General features: G+C 42.9%; 1 protein-coding gene across 4 annotated transcripts in view; it reads right to left on the reverse strand.

The window, feature by feature from the left end:
* ADAMTS17 (ADAM metallopeptidase with thrombospondin type 1 motif 17) overlaps positions 1 to 22,226 on the reverse strand; it is a 207,042-nt gene that overhangs the window by 169,240 nt on the left and 15,576 nt on the right. For all 4 annotated transcript variants that reach the window (XM_080397204.1, XM_080397203.1, XM_080397205.1 and 1 more), the window contains one exon: positions 12,329 to 12,494. In XM_080397204.1, the coding sequence (XP_080253330.1) occupies positions 12,329 to 12,464 (136 nt within the window). In that variant the 5' untranslated portion in view covers positions 12,465 to 12,494. The remainder of the gene's footprint in view (positions 1 to 12,328; positions 12,495 to 22,226) is intronic.

The following is a 22,226-nucleotide window of genomic DNA, read 5'->3' on the forward strand; positions in this document are numbered from 1 at the left end:
AAACTAAAATAAACATCAGCCATTAAAACAAGGATTAAATGCTTGGAGGATTCTTTATTTGAACAAACTGATGTTACAAATTTTGTGGTGCAGATGTTAAGTGTTAGCGTGAAAGCATAAGAGGCCATAAAACATGGGCAGGAGCCTGCCAGAGGAGTTTACATTGTGGGGAGCACACATAACCAAACTGCACACTATTTTAGGAGTCAGGTGTTCCCCGCTTAAGAGGTCAGAGAATTTCATGTGAAATATGAGCTGAAACAGTCAATCTACAACACAGCACATATATGCTATGGGTGACTAGGCACAAGGGACATTATTCTTTTGCCAGTCACTTTGACAGTGTGTTACATAGTCTATCTGGACAAAAGTACCACAAAATTCAGGACTGTTAGGTAATAGGAGAAGAGCGATACACTCCCAGATCCTCAGTGTAAAACGGATGTAACATTTCACAAGCTCATTAGCTGTTTTTTATCTACAGGGTCTTACCTTTCCTTGGCTGCAAAACAACATGATCATATCACATTCTGCAGTCCAGTAGTCTTTGAAATCTTCCTCAGAATGGCAAAAAACCATAGTCCCTACTGTGATCAGAAGCATAACAGAGCTCTTCTGAAGCCTCAGTAGAAAACTCCTTATGTTCAGTGCTTTTTATGGCAACCCAGCAGATGTACAATTCCAAAGCAACCGCCCCAAATGACCTTTTCCTATTACACACCAAAAGCCCTGTCTAGCACTGTCTGGGTTTTGGCACATTCTTGCTGTAACTGCAGAGTCCTTTCCTGCTCCTCCTACCTCTCTTCCAACACTATTTCCCAGACTCATCTGAAAAGCAACTTCTCCTATAGCCTTCCACCTTTTTTTTTCTCCCTAATCTTTCCCTTTGTAATTTTAGCTACCTCATTCTAGTTAAATCTACTGAAAGTTTCTGGATGCAGTTCAACAAAAGCCACAAATGAAAGTAAAATGATAGAGTCCTTTCTGCAAGGCCAGATTTCTCCCTAGTTTTTTTCCTATTGTTGCCTTAAAAATCCTCTCCAGTTCTTCCCTAGGAAGCCTGCTGCTAACTCCCTTCCACATCCCTATATACCCTCACATGGAGACATGGAGAGCTAGCTCTGTTTTCCTTTATGCTGTTACTTCAGCAGCACAAAAAGGAGGAGAGAGTATGCAAGTGGAGCAAACAACTAACATTAGTTCTCCCTATGGCCCAGGAGCTTCTAGAGAATCTTTCACTGATACTCACATTAGGCAGGTTTTATTAGTTTCACTTAGAAGTAAAAATCATCACTTTCACAAATCAAAATAGAGAGAAAGCAAAAGGAGATCCTGCACACAAACCAAGCCTAGAAATTAAAGAAAGGAAGTACTTGGGGTATATGCTTGCTAGTTAACCTAAAACCACGTCAGTCCAAGGAAGGGCAAGTTTGCTGAATTATCAGAGGGACAGGATGCCACAAAGTTTCTCTGGTACTGGTAGCAGGATACAAACACCTCTCAAAAGTCTATCAATCCCATGTTTAAAAGATCATGACACTGCATCTATGTCTGTGAGCATCGCTATTTAATCTAGACACTGCACTAATTTCAAAGAAATTTTTAAATCTAGCATAATGACTTGATTTCATTTTGAATCAAGAAGGCAAGGTGTATGGTGGAGCCAGGAAGGAAGGGAAACAGAAAGTGGAAGTCAGCAGCAGCACTTACATCCCAGAACCAGAGCAAATGCAAAACCTAAACAGAGTACAGGCAGACTTCCTTTTAAGATCAAGGGGTGGTAGGATGAAACACAGGGAAGTTTATTATTTAAAACCACACCTAGAAAAATACTCTACAGTTAAATCAATCTACTCCTCATGTTTAGATCTGACAAACCATTTATTGAACAGTTTGTTCAAAAGACTGACTGCACAGCATCAGCACAGTGGATGCCCTTGTACAAGTCAGCAACCTTGTCTGCTTGGCCTCGGGATCAAGTTGCTCCTGTTTAGAAGCAAGACAAACTTGAACAGGCTTAGAGATCTGAGACTTCCAGGATGATAACACATTTGCTGCAGAAGTCATCCCACTGAAGAATATGTGCTAACATGCCTGAGCTAAAAGAGCAACCATAGATCTTGGGACAGCTCAGAGCTGTGAGATCACCACAGGCACATAAAGGGGGCCAGTTCAAAGTTCACAGACACCACCAGAAACATCCCTTCACTGCCTCCTTTGGGCTTTACACCCAAAGTTCTGTGTATTGGTTACCTTGCAGCTGCAGTTTCCATCCATACAACAACAGAGGTTCTTTTCAAAACACTGATCTCCTAAAGGACAAAAAAAAAATACAACAACAAAAAAACCACACAACCCCACACTTTACCTCCAGGGCCCTTGCTCCACACAGTTGCTTCCTTGACACCTTTCCTATGGCATCTCAGAATAGACACAAGCAAGGATTGAAGAAGGAAACAAAGAAAAGCAGACACTATTGGAGTTGCTGCCACAGCCAGCACCCCCCAATCTATTTCCAGCCATGAGAACATGGAGCCCCCCTTCACCTCTGTCAGGACACAGCATAAAATTGTCTCTGTTCACTGGTCTTTTATACCTCTATTAAAAGCTTGGAATTTCAGATTTACCACAGCTAGCTGATGCCAGTGGGTAGTCTGAAGTTCAGGAATTAAAATGCTTGCTCATTCAAATCCCAGCTGATTACAGACCTAAAGCTGTCCTCTCATTTTTAATGCCTTGTTCTACAAAAGGGTTATGAGCCTCCTCTTTCTGACTAGCATGGCAGACTAGTTTTTTCAACTGGTAGGAAAAAAATCATTTCATAGCAGAATGGTCCAAAGTTCCCTAATCCATCTCCCAAAGGTGTTGGGGGTTTTTGTTTTGGTTTGGTTTTGTGTTTGTTTTTGTTTGGTTTTTTTTTTTTTAACATGGTCACTTTCATAACAAATCACAAGTTCATGACTATTTGTCTGGCACAGCAGCAAACAAGAATTTGAGACAGAAGTCATGAACTCTGGGCTGGATCTTAAAACACCACGGAAATTTTATTGCAAGGATTTTTATCCAAGTTAGTCTGTAGCTTGGACACATCAGTTAAAACCTTATTCTGCAAAACATACTCAGTCATCAACATAACACATCAAGACTTTGTCTTTAATGGCAGGCTTGTAAGACAGCACAAGATAAGCATTATGATCTCTGTCCACTCACTGGTTCAATTTGTCTGCAGGATTTCAAAGATTGCCACCTCCTGAACTATGTGTGCTCATCTCCTTTTAAAAGGACACCTTTATTGTAGGCTTTCCATCCAGCTAGAAACAAGGACCCACTCATGCAAGACAGTCAGGTAAGACAATTTAATGGTACAGAAAGCAGGCACAGTAAACATGACTTAATGGTAAGACTATTAAAGTGGGAATGGCAATACCTGCTCTGTCACTCCCTCTTAGCTTCTGTACCTCGGTTTCTCATCCTGTATTTGATTTTCCCTGTTAGTAGCTGTAAATTCTCTGAAGCTGAATTGATTTCCTTTCTTTGTGACAGATGCACAAAGGTCCCAACTTGCTTGGGGCCGTGGGGGAAGATCCTGTAACACAAATATAATTAGGTCCTAGTGATAAGGCATCATGTACGTAAGACTTTGAACTCTGGCTCCTCAGTTTTGATCACAAACTCAGCAGATCTAAGATCAATCACAAATCAGGGCTTTGGAGAGTACAAAATGCCTGGCTGAAGTTATACTGTAAAAAATGGCATCACTGGCCTCCAGGTTTATTTTATTTTAATAAGTCTGCAGTGAACGTGCTTAATTTCCGAAGAATGTTTTTACAACTGCCAGCCTTACCAACCTATCCTGAGCTTTGGCACCTCAACTCCGGTCACTTCTGAGGCTGGAAGAGCTCAGGGACTCTCCAAACCAGGGGCTCCCCACCTATGGTCTGGCCTCATCATTACACCTATACCTTGAGAGAGGTGGCACAGACCTCCTCGAAAGCTGAGCAACTTACTTCTGATGATTTGCAAAAACCAGTAAAGAATACAGGTTCATCTTCCTTAACAGTGTTGGCTCAGCAAGTCAAAGTGAAGTAAAAAGTAGTGTAACAGTTACTTTCAATCCCTAATGTATACAAATATGTCAAACTACTCAGGGAACAGATGAGCTGAGAAAGAAACTGTCAGTTTATACAACTTTCAGATCTAAAGGCTCTCGATACCATCACCAGCTCAGAGTTAGTAGCCCTAATCTGTAAATAAAGAAGCTGCTTGAGAGTTAGAGGTTATAGTCTAAATGACCTCTAATTTTCTGTGCCCTCAGTCTTGGGTTCACAGTTTGGGACATCTATCACTTAGGAAACTTAGAGCTTTTGAACAGAGGCAAAACCTGCCCCAAAATTTTCCCATCTTGGCCACACAAACATGTAGGTGGCCCAACACTTGGTAACTTCTATAGGTAAGATCCCAAGGGATCTACATTAGGAACTGAGACCAGAGTCCCAATTCCCAACTCTTGGCTCCAACCCTCACCTATGATTTATGATAATACAGAGAACACAAAGACAGTTACAAGGTAAGCAATGTACCTTAGTTTCCTTGGAGCCACCTGTCTCCCTTTCTAGTCAGAACAACGACCGGAATTCCTGTGAACATCCTGAGACAAGGACAGTGTACACTAGGCAGCCTAGCTCATTACCACCTGCCAGTTTAGACTTCAATATGTTCCAGTGGAAACTAGCATTAAGTTTTATAAGGAACCAAGCGAAGAAGCAGTACAGCTCTACTGCGTGCAGCTGCTCTGAAAGGGGAAGAAATCTATACACTATGCGTATCTGCCATGTCCTCTTCATGTCTCTTTTGACAGTAGAGGAAGAAGAAACTGGAGTCCTTCCTGCTCCACATTATCCATGCTGACCTCATGCTGATGGCTCCATCCAGAACAGACTGGCAATAAAACTCCACTTGCCACATGTGATGGAAAAGGACACTTCTGAATGGTAGACTGCTCCAATAGGCTGCTGTTTATCAGACATAAGGAAACAATCACACACTTACAGGGGAAATCCAGACTCCCCATTTGGAAGACCAGGGACCTGGAAAAACCAAGGGATTTATCCACACAAGTGAGACACACTCCCATGGGTGAAGTGCTGAATTTCTGATACGGGGAATACTTCAATGCTTGCAAACACTTAATCACATTACATCTTCTGCATAGCCCATTGCTGAAATCCTTGCTTTAATTCTTCAACAGATGCTTCCTAATATGGACTAATACAGGTTGCAGTACATCTCTCTATTTTTAGTGCACATTTTTTGGCCTTAACAACTGCTATTTCAGGCCAAGTCAAACCTGCAGAGAAAACACAGCTAAGAGACAATGATTAAAGATGGGGAAATGCAACATAGCAGTAACATGTGTTTAGGATTTATACCTGTTAAGGGAAGTGTTCCCTACATTTGATACCTGCATACTAGCACTTGTTTAAATTATTACCAGCTTAGATCAATTGTTAAAACAGAGAAGCAATGCATTTTTTGTGGATTAAAATGTTGATCTTCCTGTTTTTTCACCATATGCTTCACTCCATGCAGCACATTAGCATTAAACGAAAACTGGTTCATTTAAACTGACAAAAGGGTTTAGAGCAAACCCACATTTAAGAGTAATTTATGAGGTCTATATCATAAACATGAAATAACAACCTTCCCTCCAAAGACAAGCTGCTCTCTCTCATGCTCCTGGACTGTATTTTATATCAAATCCCTTCTATGTAAGGGGACTTTAATACATCACTGGAGACCTTTGGAAAAGTTATAACAGAACTTACTTTTCCCAAAGAAATAGAAAGTTTTATGACATGGTTAGAGGAGATTCCTATGCTTTCGTATCATTGTTTGATTCTGGTTTTAACACTGATAGTTTCATCAGGAAAAACTGATTTTTTTTTTTCCATCCATAGACTTTGATGGCATAGGAAACATACAAAATATGTGACCAGATCTCAGCAAATTATGTTCCATGATAGTTAACATAACTATATCCATTTACTGCAGCTGAGTGTGTGGATATTGTCAGGTGGAAACAGCTTTATTGTATATATTACAAGGTCACAGAGAGACAGGGAAATGAAAGAAGCCCCATCTCAGGTATTTTTTTACTCCCATTCTTAGCTACAGGGAGTTATAAAGGAGAAGGTAGAGTTCCCCCATAGTCCCCTCTGGTCTGCCTATTTCATCTCTGCCATAAGCTCTTCCTCTGCAGTCAGAGATTGGTGGGAACCACAGACAACTGCCGAAACACAGATTAGCCCTGTAGCTACCTCCTGTCCCCACAAACAAATTAGAGAGTCTATTCATAGAGGTCTAGGCCAAATCTGAGAGCACTGCAAAAATTATGTATGATACATTAAAAGAGATCTCTCTCTCACCCCATCTGGCTCATCTGTACAGAAATTCTGACTGATATGCATTAAAACCTACAAACAAAACTCCCTATGACTCCATTCTCTCTCCAGAAAGTCCAGAAAGTCAGTCTAGGACCTTTGACAACAAAGTCAAACTTGTTTTTTAAAATCAGAACAGTGTATATGATAGCAGGTTTGTACCCCAGATGTAGCCCAGTGTCTAGAGATGAAAACCAAAGAAGTGTTTCACATCACTGGTGTGAAGCTATTTCCCGTGTTCCTAATGACGGCATGCTTCAGAGAAAATGAAACCCAACCTTTCCTCCCTTCACCCTCACAGCATATGCACCTGGAAACCTTTTAATAGGTTTTCTGTTTGCCTCACAGGGGCTCATGTTCATGCCTGAGCAGAAACGTGCATTGTGACTTGAACTCTTTCTCCTGCTGGATGACAGGTGATAAAAATAATACGTATACACATATCATATGACTAACAATAGCACCTGGCCCAAGGTGATGGGATCCATCCTTTGCTGCTGGAGCACTTCAGAATTTAAACAAAGGAATTAAAACATCAGCCACAGATCCGGGATTTTTTTTAACCCATTAGTAGGCACTTTCAAATTCAAATCTCAAAGATCCAGTCATGCAAGACCCTAAGTAATTTCCCATTCCTGACTACGGCCAGATTAATCCTCTTATACAGATTATTCCAGGAGAAATTTGGCTCCCACAAAGTTCTCCTGCAGCTCTAAAAATAATTTTGCATGCTGTAGGACATATTATACCACTTAAAGGAGTTGTTTTAGAGGTTTTAACAACTTCTTATCAAACCAGACTGCTAGCATTACCTAGCTTCAAGGAACCATTCAGCTCAGTTGCCCTCTCCCATGGCTGGGGTTTGCGAGAAAAATACCACACTTCTGGGTGGAACACAAGAGGAATGCCCTTGGAAAGCTATGCTCTCTGTCCCCTTGGTAGCACTGACACATGCCACTTTCTGATTAAGTTCATTTTGCTTTCCTAAAATGCTTTCCTCCTCCCCCTACAAATACACACACAAGTCATTACATCACTGTGTATCTTTTTTTACAATCAGTTAAGTTCATATGTCACAGGTCCATTGATGCCTATATAAATTTACCATTGAGCAATTTAGCCCCGTTTAAATTCTTATGACATGATCATTAACTAACATTAAAAATTCAGCATCTGATGCTTCGTGCTTTATTTGCATCCCAAGTAAACCCAGATCATGCCAGGTATCACTAAATTATGAAATTTTAAGGAGAAGGCATCTTTAGAGGTGATTCTTGTCAGTTCAGAACATACAAGAACAGCAAAGGACTGGAAAATGCTCAAGCATGGCAATGCTGTGGCTTTGAAAAATACTCTTTTTATATTGTATTTACACAGACATGTATTTCTCTATGTTGTTCCACAATACAGGATGTGTATCTAAAATGTCTAACATGTGAATATTTCCCCCGTATTTACAACCTCCATTCTTTCCTGCCAAGTTTTAGCCGGGGTGAGCCAAATTACAAGCAAGTGAAAAACAGCCTCTAGTACAAATCTGATCAGTCCCTCAGTCTGCTGACACTGGTGAGTACCATAGTAAAGAGACCTTTTCCCAGGAGAAACTCTGGAAGCATGCCCCTAGATCATCATTTCCACACAATTTCATTAGGAATGGACCTTCTGTGTGTCAGAGAGGATTAATTATTTTGTTTCTAAACTCTTTGTGCACAAAAGTTAATCCAAACCAGACAGGAGTCAATTAGGTCGTTAACGTGCTAAGCCTATTAACAGCCATGACTTACATTTCTTTCCCGCAACAATGGAAAACATTCAGGAGTCTGCCTTTAAGTGGCAAAACCCATGAGCCATTTCATTATTTTACGACACGGCTACTTGAAACAGTGACTGTTTGCACGAGCAAGTAGCACTCTCCGCTGTGCAGCAGTCCGGTGCTTTGCTCCCTTTTCAGCATAGCCAGCCTGCGGTCAACACAAAAAATCAGCACCCAAGGGATACAAAATCTGTTCCCCGCTGTTTCACAAACTCCTGTGTGATCCTGGGGAGGGGCAGGGAATCACAGAGTCTTCAAATTTCCTCGTCTACGTGCTGGGGGTATCCTGGTCGCATGCAACAGCCCATGCTCTCCCCACACCCAGCCCATGCTTAGCCCCTCAATTAGCATCAGGCAGGCAAAAAAAACCCAGTCACAGAACAAGATCCATAGCCTTAAATAAATTTTATATCAGACTGTCAATCCCCTCTGCCTCAGAACTCAGACACACGCCCAGCCCATGTGGCCTGGCCACCACCTTTGCACAAGCTGAGCTATGGTAGTAGTGTGTGCATATATGTGTATGTGTGAACATGTGTGTTCTTAGCTCAACAAATACAAAGAACTTCAATTACTTTGCTTGCAGTAGGAAACTCTGGCTCCTCAGACTGTCTGTGGATCAGAAATCTAACAGATAGGTAATTAATCTTGCTGACACATAGAGTTAAGTTCAATCACATCACATCAGACCAAGGGTCCACCTAGCCCATGCCATGAGGTCCCCCAAGCTCAGGACCTGCCTGTCAGTCACCTCTGGGCCAACCTGAGGAAGACAGAGCTTGCAGGGAGGATCCCAGCAACCATGGGGACTATCCATATTTCCTTTTGGACAAAGAGAGGAGCAGCATATAGTGGGACCCCAGAAAACTGCAAGAAGTCGTAGCTGCTACTAGAAACGTTTTTTTCAGTATTGCCTTTTACTGTCATATTTTCACAGTTCTGATGCCATGGTACTCACCCATCTCCTCTTCCCATTTGTGATCCCATATAATTACTCAGTATCTCCCCAATTTCATTTCCCTTAGCCCTTCCTCTCAGGGAGGGAATTTCAGTTCTGCCAAGGACAGGCAGCACCCTGCCCCTAGACAGAAGGTCAAAAGGTTCAGTGGCAAAAGGATGAGGCAGATTTCCTGGACTGATTTGGGTTCAATCCAGCTTGTAACTAATAGCTGTCTTACTTTACAGCATAAGAATTTTGTAATGCATTTTCTATGAACCCAGTGCTGCAGCACCTACAGTACTTGGCTAGGAAATCAGAGCGGTGCTGAATTCTGATGTTTCCTCTAAAAGGAGACGTAGGGGATCTGTAACGCTAACCAGAACCAAGATTCCATACTCAGAGAATCAAAAGAAGATTGGCTTACACTGAACCCATGAGAATGATAAACCTGCTGAACTACTAAGAGCTCAACTCACACAAGAGAAAATAAAGGTCTGGCTACAAGATTTACCAATGAGCAGTGCCAGCTAGGAGGCAACCTTATGAACAAGCACACGTCATCTCTGCTGGTACACAGGCTTAGTTAAATAAAAAAAAAAAAAAAAAAAAAAAGAAAGAAACAAAACCTGAGAGATGCAGGCAAACTTTAAGTTCATGGCTGCCTATTCCAGTCAGTCCATTCAGACATCTGCTCCCAGTGCTGTTCCCAACAAGGAAGCCTTTTGTGCCTCCTGCTGCGGCCATGTCCCTTTATATCCAACAACAGCACTTGCTCCTGACCACTCAACTGTTCCCGTACCAAAGAGTCTTACTCATGTTACCCATTAAACCTGCCAGTCCTGCTTGCCATTTTGTCCCTTTGGCACCCCAGAAGAAGACAGCACAGATGCCTTGACCCTCTGCCTCCGCTTGTATGCAGTCCATCTAGTAGAAGGCAGAAGCTCCTAGAATATTGGTGGGGTAATGGGGCAGAAGAGGAATAAAAGGAACAGAATATACAGGCACACTGAAACCTAAAGAAGAGGTTTTGCAGAGTTCATAAAAAATACCCTCTATGCAACCCGCCCAGAGAGATTTCCAGAAAGGATAAAATTCAATTGCTCCAAAGAAGCCAAAAACTAGACCAGTTTATACTAGCTGACAATCTGTGTGTTTGGCTTTAAAAATCAGAGAAGACAGGATATGTTCGGTGAATAGTTAGCCATTTTCCCTTGAAAAATAGTAGGAAATAATATCAGCAGCTGCTTTTTTATTAACACCAAACAACAAAAAAATCCACCCAAATGAAAAGGGTGTGAGACAGCTGCATCTTTTCAGGGTTTCAGCTGCTAAGCATTAGAACACCAGCAAGGTTTGCAACAGCTCACAGGCACACACACTTAAGTGCAAAAATGTAGTAAAGCTACTGACCTTCTGTGGTGCCTTGACTGGAGGAAGGTGAAAGACAAGAGAAAAATATTGGCAGGAGGACCATCACCAAAGAACTGGATCTCCTTACTATTAGTCTCCCATTCCAATGGAAACTCTTGGGCTTAAATCAGATCCACAACCATCACTTTTTTTTTTTAATTTAAAAAACAACTTTAACATTGTCACACTGAGTCGCAACTGAAGACTGGTAATTTGGAACATGCCACCAGCACCTCATACCACCCGTAGAGACCCATAGGATTTAAGCCCAGGATCCCAACACTGGCAAGGTGTGTCAGCATGACACTGGAAACTGAATCCAGAGCATTAGAGAATGTCTACTATTAACTGCCAGACACACAATTAAAAACTAAATCATTGCCATTTCACAGGAAGCTGGTTCACCTCCCAACTCTTGTTATACTACAGAAACCCCACTGAAACAATATACTACATATTGCTAAACTATTTAAGCAGAAAAGCACTAGGAATTGCTAGTGAGGTTGTTGTTTGGTCTAGAATAGCTTCACACACACAGGCACGTCTGCATTTCAGCTGCTACTGTACCCACAGCCAGCGTAACAGGATGGCAGACAAAAACTGCTCAAGCACTCCACCACCTAACTCACACAAGATCCCTTCTGTCACAGTCGTAGCTCCTTCAGTATCCAGTCTAGCCTAGATGTCTGTATGAGCTCTATCACATTTTGGACTCCCAGACCTCAAGTCTGGGTTCACAGATCTCCAAGGAAAGCCAAAGACCCTAAAAGTTTCTTTGCAATCTTTATGAGCTCATTCCCTCTAACACAAGGCAAGAGGAAATAAAAGTTTAATTAATCTCACAAAGCCTTAAGCAAACAACTTAAAAGTTGCAACTCGAAGAAACAAAAAGCCCTATAGCATGATAGCTAGAGCTTAAGCCTGACAAGTCAAATAGCAGAAAGAAAAAGCAAAATCCAGTTCCTAGTTAAAAAAATTACCTTGCCGAGCTACGTCTGGCAGTTTCAAATGCACATAAGCCCATACAAAAGCAATAAAAAAAAATAATACAAAGTCTGCCCATTTGACCACGTACCCTGATATACTCTTATTATGGATTGTGTGCTCTGCTAGACAGAAGTAAAAATGATGACATGTGAGAAGGTGAAAAACAAAATAAATTGTTTTACAAGAGAAACTGTCCATTTCTTCCCCACTCCAGGTACCTTTTCATCCTGTTATGAGCTGGGTCCTTGGAGCTGGACTCCACAGATGATACCTCCGATTAAATTATACAAAAGTATCTGAAGGGACACTTTCAGTGTTCTAAAATGCCAGGATCACCATTCTAGGCATGCCTACTTGGCACAACTCTAGCTGAAAAGTGAGGTGAAAGAGCACCAGTCACCACTGACTTCAGTTTCAAAATCTGGGGCCTTGGCTAAAAACATTGTGAACACCTTCCTGACCAGTGGCCATATCACATGGTTAAGGCAGAAGTTTACTCTGACCCATTTCAAAGTTATCCTCTCACAAACTGAATGTTACAGCACATGTCTTAATTTTTACATTTGTGATGTGGACTCCTGCTTCAAGTAGCAAAAGGATTGATTAAAGTAAGCCATTTTTCACTATCTCCAGCTGCCCAAATATTTGCATTACAAAATACAGACATATCTGGCAGAACAACGGTTAAAAATATAATTGCATACTCATGGCTGTTCTCTTGAGCCACTTCAAGCTCACCTGCTACAACCTTGCAGTGCTCATCAGGAATGTGCGACTTCATGGGGTAGCTTGATTTTGTGGATCGTCTACGCCTGATGAAGTGTTCTTTTCCACTAAATGAGGTCTCTGATGTATTCACTGGTTGTATTAGCATGTGCTCTGATCCAATTTGGATATAGCCAGCCTGTTCACAAAAGAGAAGAAAATAACCCCATCAGTTTGGTATCCTAACCTTGTCTATCAACCCAGCCTGAACCTAGATCATTTCACTGCAATCATTATTTACAGGGTGAGGAAATGAAAAGTGATCACGATAGCGTTCAGCCCGCATAATACTGACTAAAGAACTTCATCTGCTTCTTATACTTATCACTGAGCGCTATTAAGAAACATTGTGCACTGTACATGTACAAAGAAAAGGTAGGGGTTCTTGTCAACACCTTTCCTTCCTTTCCTTTCTTTCTCTCCCTCCAGCTAGAGCACCACTCTAGCTGGAAGCATAGATACGTGTGTCTTAGGAGACGCTCAGCTCACTTGAGGACAAATAAATCCTATTAACAGAAATTCTTTCATAATCACCTTCCTAATTGCCAGCTAGAATTGCATTGTTATTAAAAGGCATTTACTATCTCAGCAGAGCAAAAAGGTGAGATTGCCTGCAAACAGGAGATTGCCTATGTGTATCACCCTTGCAGACAACACTGAATGAATTGGAGTTGCAGAGCCACCCATGTTTTTCTGTACAGGGACTGAATACCTCTTCTTGACTACAATAGGGGCCACACAGTAAGCACTGTTCTCCCTGAAAGCCATGGGCTGAGTTTCAGAGGTCGAGCTGGGAACGGGCTATTGTACCTTCCCCGTCACGAGCTTTTCCACCATCCCTGGAATAAGTAATATAAGGAAGGCAAAGACCCTGTCTAAATAACAGTAGACTCCATAGGCTGCAGGTCAGAGCACTAAACCCCTGCCTTTCTTGCACCAAGTCCAGACCTTACACCAGGGCTGGCAAGAACATCTTTGGAAGGCAGCGTCTGCCCCGGGAGAGCCCTCCTCTGCTTGCAACCCAGAGTTTTTATTTCCATTATGCTTTTTCCACTCCATCTCTGGCATAAAAAGAAGAGAGTGAAAGTAAAGGTATCACCTTAAAACTTAACAAAGCCTCCAGGTTTAATCAACACCGAGATTATAATCATGGGAGAAAGTGAATATGTACCATGAGGGTTTCTTACTTTTCATTGTATTAATCCAATGATTATTTCTATTGCAATTAGAAGTCTCGAAATGCAGCTTTTTGCCATATACCCCCCTGCCCTGAGAGAACCGTCTAGGTCTGATCCAACTTCTCCTGCTAGAAACAAAAGGCCTCATCTCATCTGGCCTGCCAGGAGGCATCAGATTGTGCCTATGGTACACTTTATAGGTAAAGGAGCAGACAAAGGGGTCCTCCTGCTAGGTTGCATGTCTGTAACACCCATCCGATATACATATATAAAGGGAGACCAGACATTTTTTTGCCCCCCCCCCCCCCCATTCTGTGCCAGGCAGGCAACCATCCAAACAAATGCTCTGCACGTACATGCAAATACTATATATTCAACAGCTGACTGTACTAATATGATTTATAATATACATTACATACATACTGTATATTGTACGTTTCCACACCTCCCTGCCAAACTCAGTCCTCACGTACACCCAGGAAATCCCTCTGGCCTAGTACTTCCAGCAAGAAGAATTTCTGCTAACAGAAATGAGAGCTCTCCTTTTGACAGCCGTACTAACTAAAGAACATTCAGGGGAAACCAGGATCTCTGAGAAAGGGTCACTAATTTCAAAAGTGCACTTGGGGGGAAAAAAATAAAAAGAAAAAAAGAAAAAAAAAAAAGAAAAAGAAAAATCAGTGTTTCTATTTGCCATGGCTGCAAAGCACAGTGGTAACAATTAGTCCCCTGTCTCTAAACAGACAAGAGACGCCTCTTTTGAGGTTTTTCAAAAGAGACCATGCCCTTGGGGCTAGGTCACTGATTAAGTATAAAATGCCTTGACACCTCACAGAAGGGCTCCCATTTATGAAGAAAAATCGACATTATTTCTTGGCCCTACAGAATGCATACCAATTTACAAGACCCACTCTGCCCAGGAGTTTCCAAAAGGGCTGCCTCGTCATTTAAATTACAAGTTGGGCTTTGTCAGAATTGTTTCAGAGACAGCAAAAGCTCTAGTGACTTATTCTTCCAGCCTCCTTTACGATGTTCTCCACTACTTCCCCTCCTTGTTCCAATCTTCCAGCTGGGAGGTAGCCCCAGCCCCCTTTTTTAATATAGGTTTTAATTATTTAGAAGAAGGGTTGTAAATCTGGTGCCATGGTACTAAAAGCCACACCAGAGCTCCTGAAAGACTGCCAACCATTTTTGTTGGTGCCAAAAATATGTAAGAAGAAGTCAGTTTCATCACCACCCGACATTATCCCAACTTTCTGGCATCAAGTGTGAAAATAATTTAAACCATTGGAAAGGACTTATGTTTCACATTTGCTTTGGAATTGTGAAACCTACAGAGGGAAAGAGGCGTGCGTCTTCACCCTGGAATAGGTTAAGACGCCATCTCAAGTTTAATCTGACAAGGCAAGCAGAGTTTCAAGCAGGAAGGATTTGCAGGATTGGGCCTGTAAAGTATTCCTAGGGAGTTAAAATTTTCCCCAAACTTGCCAGTTGGGTTCTAAAGAGTCCTCAAACCTGTGTTCCCGCATGAGATCTTTTGGACCTGGTAACTTGAATACTCTGGTCCTTATTTTGCTTTTTCCACAAGAAATGCATTCCTCATGTTGCCTCCCTCAAATCCTCCAACTACCAGATACTATACTGTTCTAATCTCAGCATGAGATATCAGACATCAGTACTAGACAAACACTCTGTGCTTTTCTTCTCTAGTCTCTATAATGTTCAGGGCCTGCAGAAAGCTGGATTTTGAAGATAAAGAAGTAAAACAGAAGACCACGTAACTGTCAGAGCTGTTTTCCCCACATCTCTGGAAATCATTCCAATTAAATAAAATGCTTTGGATCTGCCAATTCATGTTTGCCTGGGGAGATGCATATCAAAAGCTGGGATACTCCCTCTCATCCTTCTTCCACTGGGAGAGCCTGTACAAACAGGACCTGCCATTGTGCCAGACCCCAGTATTGCTTAGTGTCCAGGAAAGCAGCCGCTGCCCAGCCTCACCATCCCAGAGCACCCGAGACACAGGAATCACCAGGAGCCCAAAAATTCAGAAGGGCGTAGAAGCTGATCGTCATCTACATTGCTAATCCAGCCTGGATTTTATAGTTAGTATGACTGAACCGTATAGCTGACAGAATCACACAGCTCAGCTAACAGGAAAGGCAGGCAACCCAACTGACAAGTTGATTAAACCAAACAATAATCCACACTTCCCACTACAGCCCCACTCACCACTGTGCTTAACAGTGGCTATATCTTTCATATTAAGGATATGAAATATCCTTAATTTAGAAGTCAGCTCAACATTGCTCCCTAGCAAAAAAAAGGCCCTGTTATCCAAACCACCAAAATATTCTCACATGCTCTTACTCTTAGTTTTATACATACATTTGTCACTCAAGCAATCTGCTCACCCTCTAATCTACGCTTGCACTACCCGTAGTTCACTCTTCTTCTACACACTATATTCCTTCCCACTAGAGCTTTTCTCAGGCTAAATGATAGCAGGGAAAGGAGGAAAGTCCTCATACTATATCACTGAAATTACAATGGTAGTAATGAGACTGTTAATGCTGGCACTTAAACAGCGTTTGTAATCATATCGTCCTGCTTCACTGTTCTGCCTCTGTCCCCTGGCAGTACTGGTGGAGCTACAGCAGCTCAAGGGCTAACTCAGGACAGAAATCCAAATCTTCAATGTTCTCTGCTCGTGGTGCTGGACCTTCCCACACATTAATACTCTCCAATAGTTACACTGTTTTTCCAGCCCTTTTTATTTTCACAACATCTTTGAATGAGACCTGTGAAATGCTGAATCTTTAACAGTTTTTTCTTTTGCTCCTATGTGTTCATTAGTTACATACATATGAACACGCACAAAAGAGAACAGTTTTAAATATCTGACAAATTCCAACCGCTTCTCAACTTCTTCTCAACTGTTATGCTGTAAATCTTAGTTTAACTATTTCCTTAAAGTTAAAGGTTAATATTTAAAGTGAAGAACAACAAACACCACAAACACAATTTAGTAAACTTCACATGGCTTTTAGTCCTGTCCTTATTAACCATGCTTCGGCTTTCAGTTAGTTATTTTTTACCAGTGCAATTCAATCAATTTTAAAACAAAAGCTTTAAAATAGGTCTTGCTCCAGTGTCATTTCAGGTTTACACTCAGTTATGAGAACAGATCATAACCAGGAATGTCTGACTGCACCTCTGTTCCAGCCCGCTCTAGCCTCCGAGTCTGCTAAACAAGGAAACCACAACGTGCTCTCCCTTTTGTCCACTGTGGAAGGGGAAAGAAAAACCCAGCACAGAGAAACCCAGCATGGTTATTTTAAGAGGTTTTACTTTTCAACCCATGGACCAGCTATGGACACACGCCAGACAGCTCCTCTCCCAGACAAGAGAATTCAGCAGAGCTGAAGGTTTCCTCAGGGGAAATCGTATCATCTTACAATCTTAGCGTGCCTGCACTGCACTGGTTCCCGTAACAGCAGAGGCTCTTCAGTCACCTGAAGGGCAGCACCATGCCGCTGTACACAGAAAACACTCACTACCACTGGACAGGGACTGAGCTCACTGAGCTTTAGACATCTGCTCTAAACCAAGCATCATCTCTCTCTACAGCCAATGAAGAAAAGCAAACACCTCCTAGGTGAAAATTCACCAATCTAAAGTACCTAAGAAACAGGACAAACCACCAGTGGAAGTGCTCATCTTTATCACTCACTCTCCACTTGATAAGCAGCCAGGCTTAAAACCAACAGGCCGTGGCATCTTCTATATTCTTCTTCCTTTTCCCCCCAAGGGCAGAGCAGATTTGCAGTTTCACTAGGAGTCCTGTGAGTTATTGCTTGTTCCCTGGGGGCTGCAGTCCAACCTACTCACTTCTCTTTGCCCTGACTGGCCTTCTATATTGGATCCAAACCCACACCGAGACATCCAGTTTCTGTGTAGGCACTTACTCCCGCTGGGAAATCAGTGGGCATTCAGAGTCCCTAGAAGGAGCAATGCATCCAAACAGTGCTTTCATCTGGTCCTACAACATCGCTGGTGAACAGCAACGTGGGCAATAGCAGGGGCAGAATTTCCCAGGTATTGCAGTTAACTGGGAAATACATTTCTGGCATTTAACCCTGTTTAGTACTCAAATGCACAGTCATGACTTCATAATAATCAGCATTTTCCCTTATCACCTCCAGCAGACTTAGAGCATCTCTGCCCAGCCTTCCAGAGAAAAGGAAACACCTGGCTGACATGAACTCCAGATCGATGCTCTACCATCTCTCCTTGCCTGTATTTGCCAAAGCTTGTCTACATCTATGCTCTCACAAAGTTTGTGGATGGTACCAAGTGAAGGTGACACACCAGACTGAAGAGCCACCATTCAGAAATATTTTAACAAGCTGGAAGATTTGCCTACCAGGAGTTGCATGAGACTTAACAAATGTGAGGCAAACATACATGAAGTCTGGAAGAAAAGAAGCCTTCTTCTTTTCTACGTAGATTGTATGAGACAATACTGCAAAATATTTAAGGTTTCCTAAATTCCAGTGTGCATTTCTCAAGGTGTAGCTTCAGCTACTCTATCCTATAAAGAGAAAAATCACTGTTCTTATTCCATGAGCCCTTGTAATGTGCATCATCCACTTCCACCAACCTGGTCTGCATAAGGAACTTGCTGAGTTCAAAGATGACAAAAATGTGGTGTGAAAGAGTTATATGAACAAGCCGAACAGGAGGGAGCCACAACCTCTTTTCTTATCCGAACTGAGAACGACAATCCACTTTCAAGTAGAGACAGGCCAAAGAGCAGTCCTGAACCCAGAATCAGATTCTAGATTTCAAAATGGAAGAGAAGTTACTTAGAATTAAACCTCTGCCTCTAAATGCATCCCAGTGATTTTCAGCTTTCCAATGTGGTTTCAGACAGGAGTTTTCAAGCTCATTTTTAAGTCAAAACCTAACGTTCATTTTAACATGAACCTGTGACCTTCTTAAAACTGTAACTGTTTCAGAAATTCAGGTACAAGAAATACGAAAAGCCTTCATCAGTTGTAAGGTACTGACGTGGCAGTCCAACCAACTGCAAAGCAGTCCAGCACTTCAGCGTGTAAAAAAAATAATAAATAAAAAAAGGTAAAACATTAGTACATCAAATTAAGTCTTTGGGAACCCCACATTTTGCACATAGCTTGAGGCAGCATTCTGCAATGTACAGCTGGGGAAGAAGTCTTCCCAAAGGGCACAGGACCCTATCTAGCTCTCTTATCTTGTCTGCAGGACTGATAAGCCCTGCTAGGACTCAGAAAAAGCATCATTGTAATCACCACAAATACATGGTGCTTTCCAGGCTTCAATTGAAAAAGCTCTACAGAAAGTAACACTGCTCTGCTAGACAGGGTGAGGACAGCACACCGAGAGCAACAGTCAAAACCTGACTGTGAAATCACACCTGAATGCAATGGATGAGTAGTTCTGAGATATATCAGGCAAACTGGAATTTCCTTGCTGGAGACCTAACACATGTCATCTAGGAATTGATCTCAAACTTTGAAGCAGAGGCACTACACAACTAAAGGTAACACACGCTGTGGCCTTACAAAGCTGGAACTTTCCAAAAAAGAGGCAAATTCCTATATTGCCTACTGTCTTCTAGTGCTGGTCAAATGAGTTGCAGAACTTTGCTCTTGCCTGTGTCTCCCCAGCACCAGGAAAGGACAGTTCAGTCCTGCAGCGTGGTCAGAATCCAAGTGTTTACACAACTGCATTCCCTAGACAGGATACAGTCCTGCCAAGTTGAAAACGGTAGCGCTTTTCAGGAACATATTACCTCTTGTCTACACTGCAATTCCCAGGCTGTCAAGAGGAACAGGAGGGTTGGAGTATCCTCACATGCAGTACTTTAACTGTGCAGATAAGACCTTAGGTACACCAGTCCTAAATGTGCTATGGGCTGATGTAGCTACGAGAGCACAACCACCCTTCTTGATGCAATTGCAAGCTGTAGCAGGAAACTACAGCAGACCACATGCTGGTTAACAGCAGCATCTGCGAGCAGAGTTTAAAAAACAAAACACAACCTTTAGACGCTGCACTGGGAATCTGATATCATTACCAGGAAGCAATTGCTCAGTCTGGTTGTAGCTCAGTTTTCATGCCACTGTGTCAGAGATTTTGTTTTATTAGAACTCCATTTGCCCTGATCATTTTATATCGCTTTTTGTGTGATTTATGGCATGGTTGAGGAATATGATTGCAACAAAGTTTGAGCCAGCTGGAGATCTGTATACAGTATTACTACCTACTCCACTTTTTAGCAAGCAGCTTTTCTGAATGAGATGTCTTGATCATCCAGCTCAAGTCCAACAAGCACTCCCACACTGGATATTTCAGGAAATCTCCCACTGCAGCGCTAGCACTGCTCAAGAGACAAATGCCAGGATAAACAGACTGCAAGGTTTCCGCTACCAAGGTCTTTCTTCTAGCCCGACACGCAGGCCCTGTCCATATCCCCACCTGTGAGGCTGTGCTGCTGATGAGGACAAAGCCTTATTCTTTCTGCTGCGAACGGGGCTTAAGGAAGCAATGGGAAAATTCAACACCCACTGTAGTGATAGTCTTAGTATTTTAAATTGCCAGACTAGGAGGCAAAAAATTTGGCCTCTAGTCACCTGACCTCAGTTCTGCTCATGGCAGATTCAAGACTTCCTAGGTAATTTGAGGCAAATTCTTAATTCCTCTGAGCCCAGAAAACTTCTTACCGCTAAATTGCATAGCTTTTACTACAGGTATGCTGATTTAGCGTGGCCACGGCAAAAGGCTGCGTAAACGCTGAAGGCAGCCTAAAATCTGTTACGTTTCACGTTTAAGAATGGAGTTAAGAAGTCAAAAGGTCCATTTAGCTAGACTAAAAAGGTCTATCTACATGGTGATGTAGATCAATTTAATGAAACCACTTCAAAAGTTACTGAGTTTCATCTTAAGTTTAGGTTCATCTTAAAGACACTTAAGTTTTCTGTTCTTTAGTTTTCAGTTCACAAGGGTATTATAAACCTTAACTCATTTGTATGCACCTGTTTTTAGCCCTTTTTCCACTCCTGGTGACTATTTGAATGAAGAGTAAATGAATGGATTCCTCTAATAGGAGAGGAGTATTCCAACATGCAGAAACACATCTCCCAACACATCTGCCCACACCACTCTCAGCACTCCCAGGACTAGATCCACAGGCAAAGGCAAGCAGAGCTTTACCAACACTGCCACTTAACACGCGGCAGCATGGGCTTTGGTCCTCAAAAGATGCCACAAACGAGCAGCTTTGACATTGACCACTTTTTGATCCCAAGTGCATCTAGCTCCATTATGTCAATGTAGTTGTTCCTTAGAATTCATATGGTACAAACAGATACTGCTACATTGCAGCTCATATTTGCAGAGTAATGAACAAAGACTAACTAGTCTTGCTTCTTTTCCAACTTTTCTACTGGGAATATCGCCAATCTTTTTCATTCCCCCTCCTCCATTCCCTGATCTCAGGCAGTTAATATTGTGCCTGTAACTACATTCCTCTTTTTAAAAAGGTTTCTTCTCTGCCTCTTTGTGCTTTTCAGATGTGCTGGAGTAGGTAGCTTTGGAAGCCCAGCACTTCATGAACGGGATTAACAAAACGTGCCTGGTGACAAAAGCACAGAGCCGGTAGTGATTTAAAGGTCGAACTAGAGATAACAGTTTTAAACTCTGAGAAAGCCCTCAGTGGTATACAGCTCAATTTACAGCGCCACTCAAGCACTCAGCACCTCAGAGCTTTTTTTTTTTTTTTCTTTTTTTTTCTCTCCTTCCACGAGGCACAGCGCCCTCATATGGCCCGGGAATGATGCAGGGCCAAGCCCCAAGTGCAAAGCACATGACAGGCTTCTTACTACATAGTTTAAGACTAAATGTCCATCAGCAGATCCGTACCGAGAATTTAAGCACGCATCCCAGGGCCCTGTACTGGGAAGCTATGCTCAACGCCCCAGTAACTTTCTTAAGAACTTTCAAGCTATAGGCAAGAATTACAATCCAGCCATCACCTGAAGCATCTCAGCCTTCACCACTGAGAAATAGCAAGGCTGTCCCACACGACCTCGCCGCTTCTTACCCAGACACCTAGCACAGAACACAGGCCCTGCGGAGCCACCTGCAAACGCTACAGCCTCAGGCAGAGAAACCTGGACACCTGAGGTGGGAAAAGCATCCCCAAGCGGGACAGTCCCTCCAGCCATGCGGGTGCCAGGCGTCCCTGCACCACAGACACCTTCACACACCAACGCTGATCGCTTGAGCTGGGTGGAAAGGGCCGGTGGAGGAGCCCGCTGTGCTGAGGCCAGGGACAGCGGCTGGATGGGCGAGCCGGGCAGGCAGACAACCAAATTCCCCACAGCAGGACCCAGCAGCCAGCACAGAGGAAGGAAGCAGTGACAAGACAGGGGTCTGTCAGCTGGGACGCCCCTCTCCAGCACCTGCCAGCCCGGCTGCCCACCCAGGGCTGAAATGCTGTGCCTCAGGCCCTCGGCCCCTCCAGCCTGGCTGAGGCCCGGGCAGCTCCCACAGCGGGCAGCCGGGGCTGACAGAAAACCCACCGCGGCCCAGCGGCACTGCTCGCCGGGGCCGGGGGGCGAGGGGCCGGGCAGGGCCACGGAGGAGCA

Source organism: Falco punctatus (assembly GCF_963210335.1).
Source record: "Falco punctatus genome assembly, chromosome: 7".
NCBI classification, from domain to species: Eukaryota; Metazoa; Chordata; class Aves; order Falconiformes; family Falconidae; genus Falco; species Falco punctatus.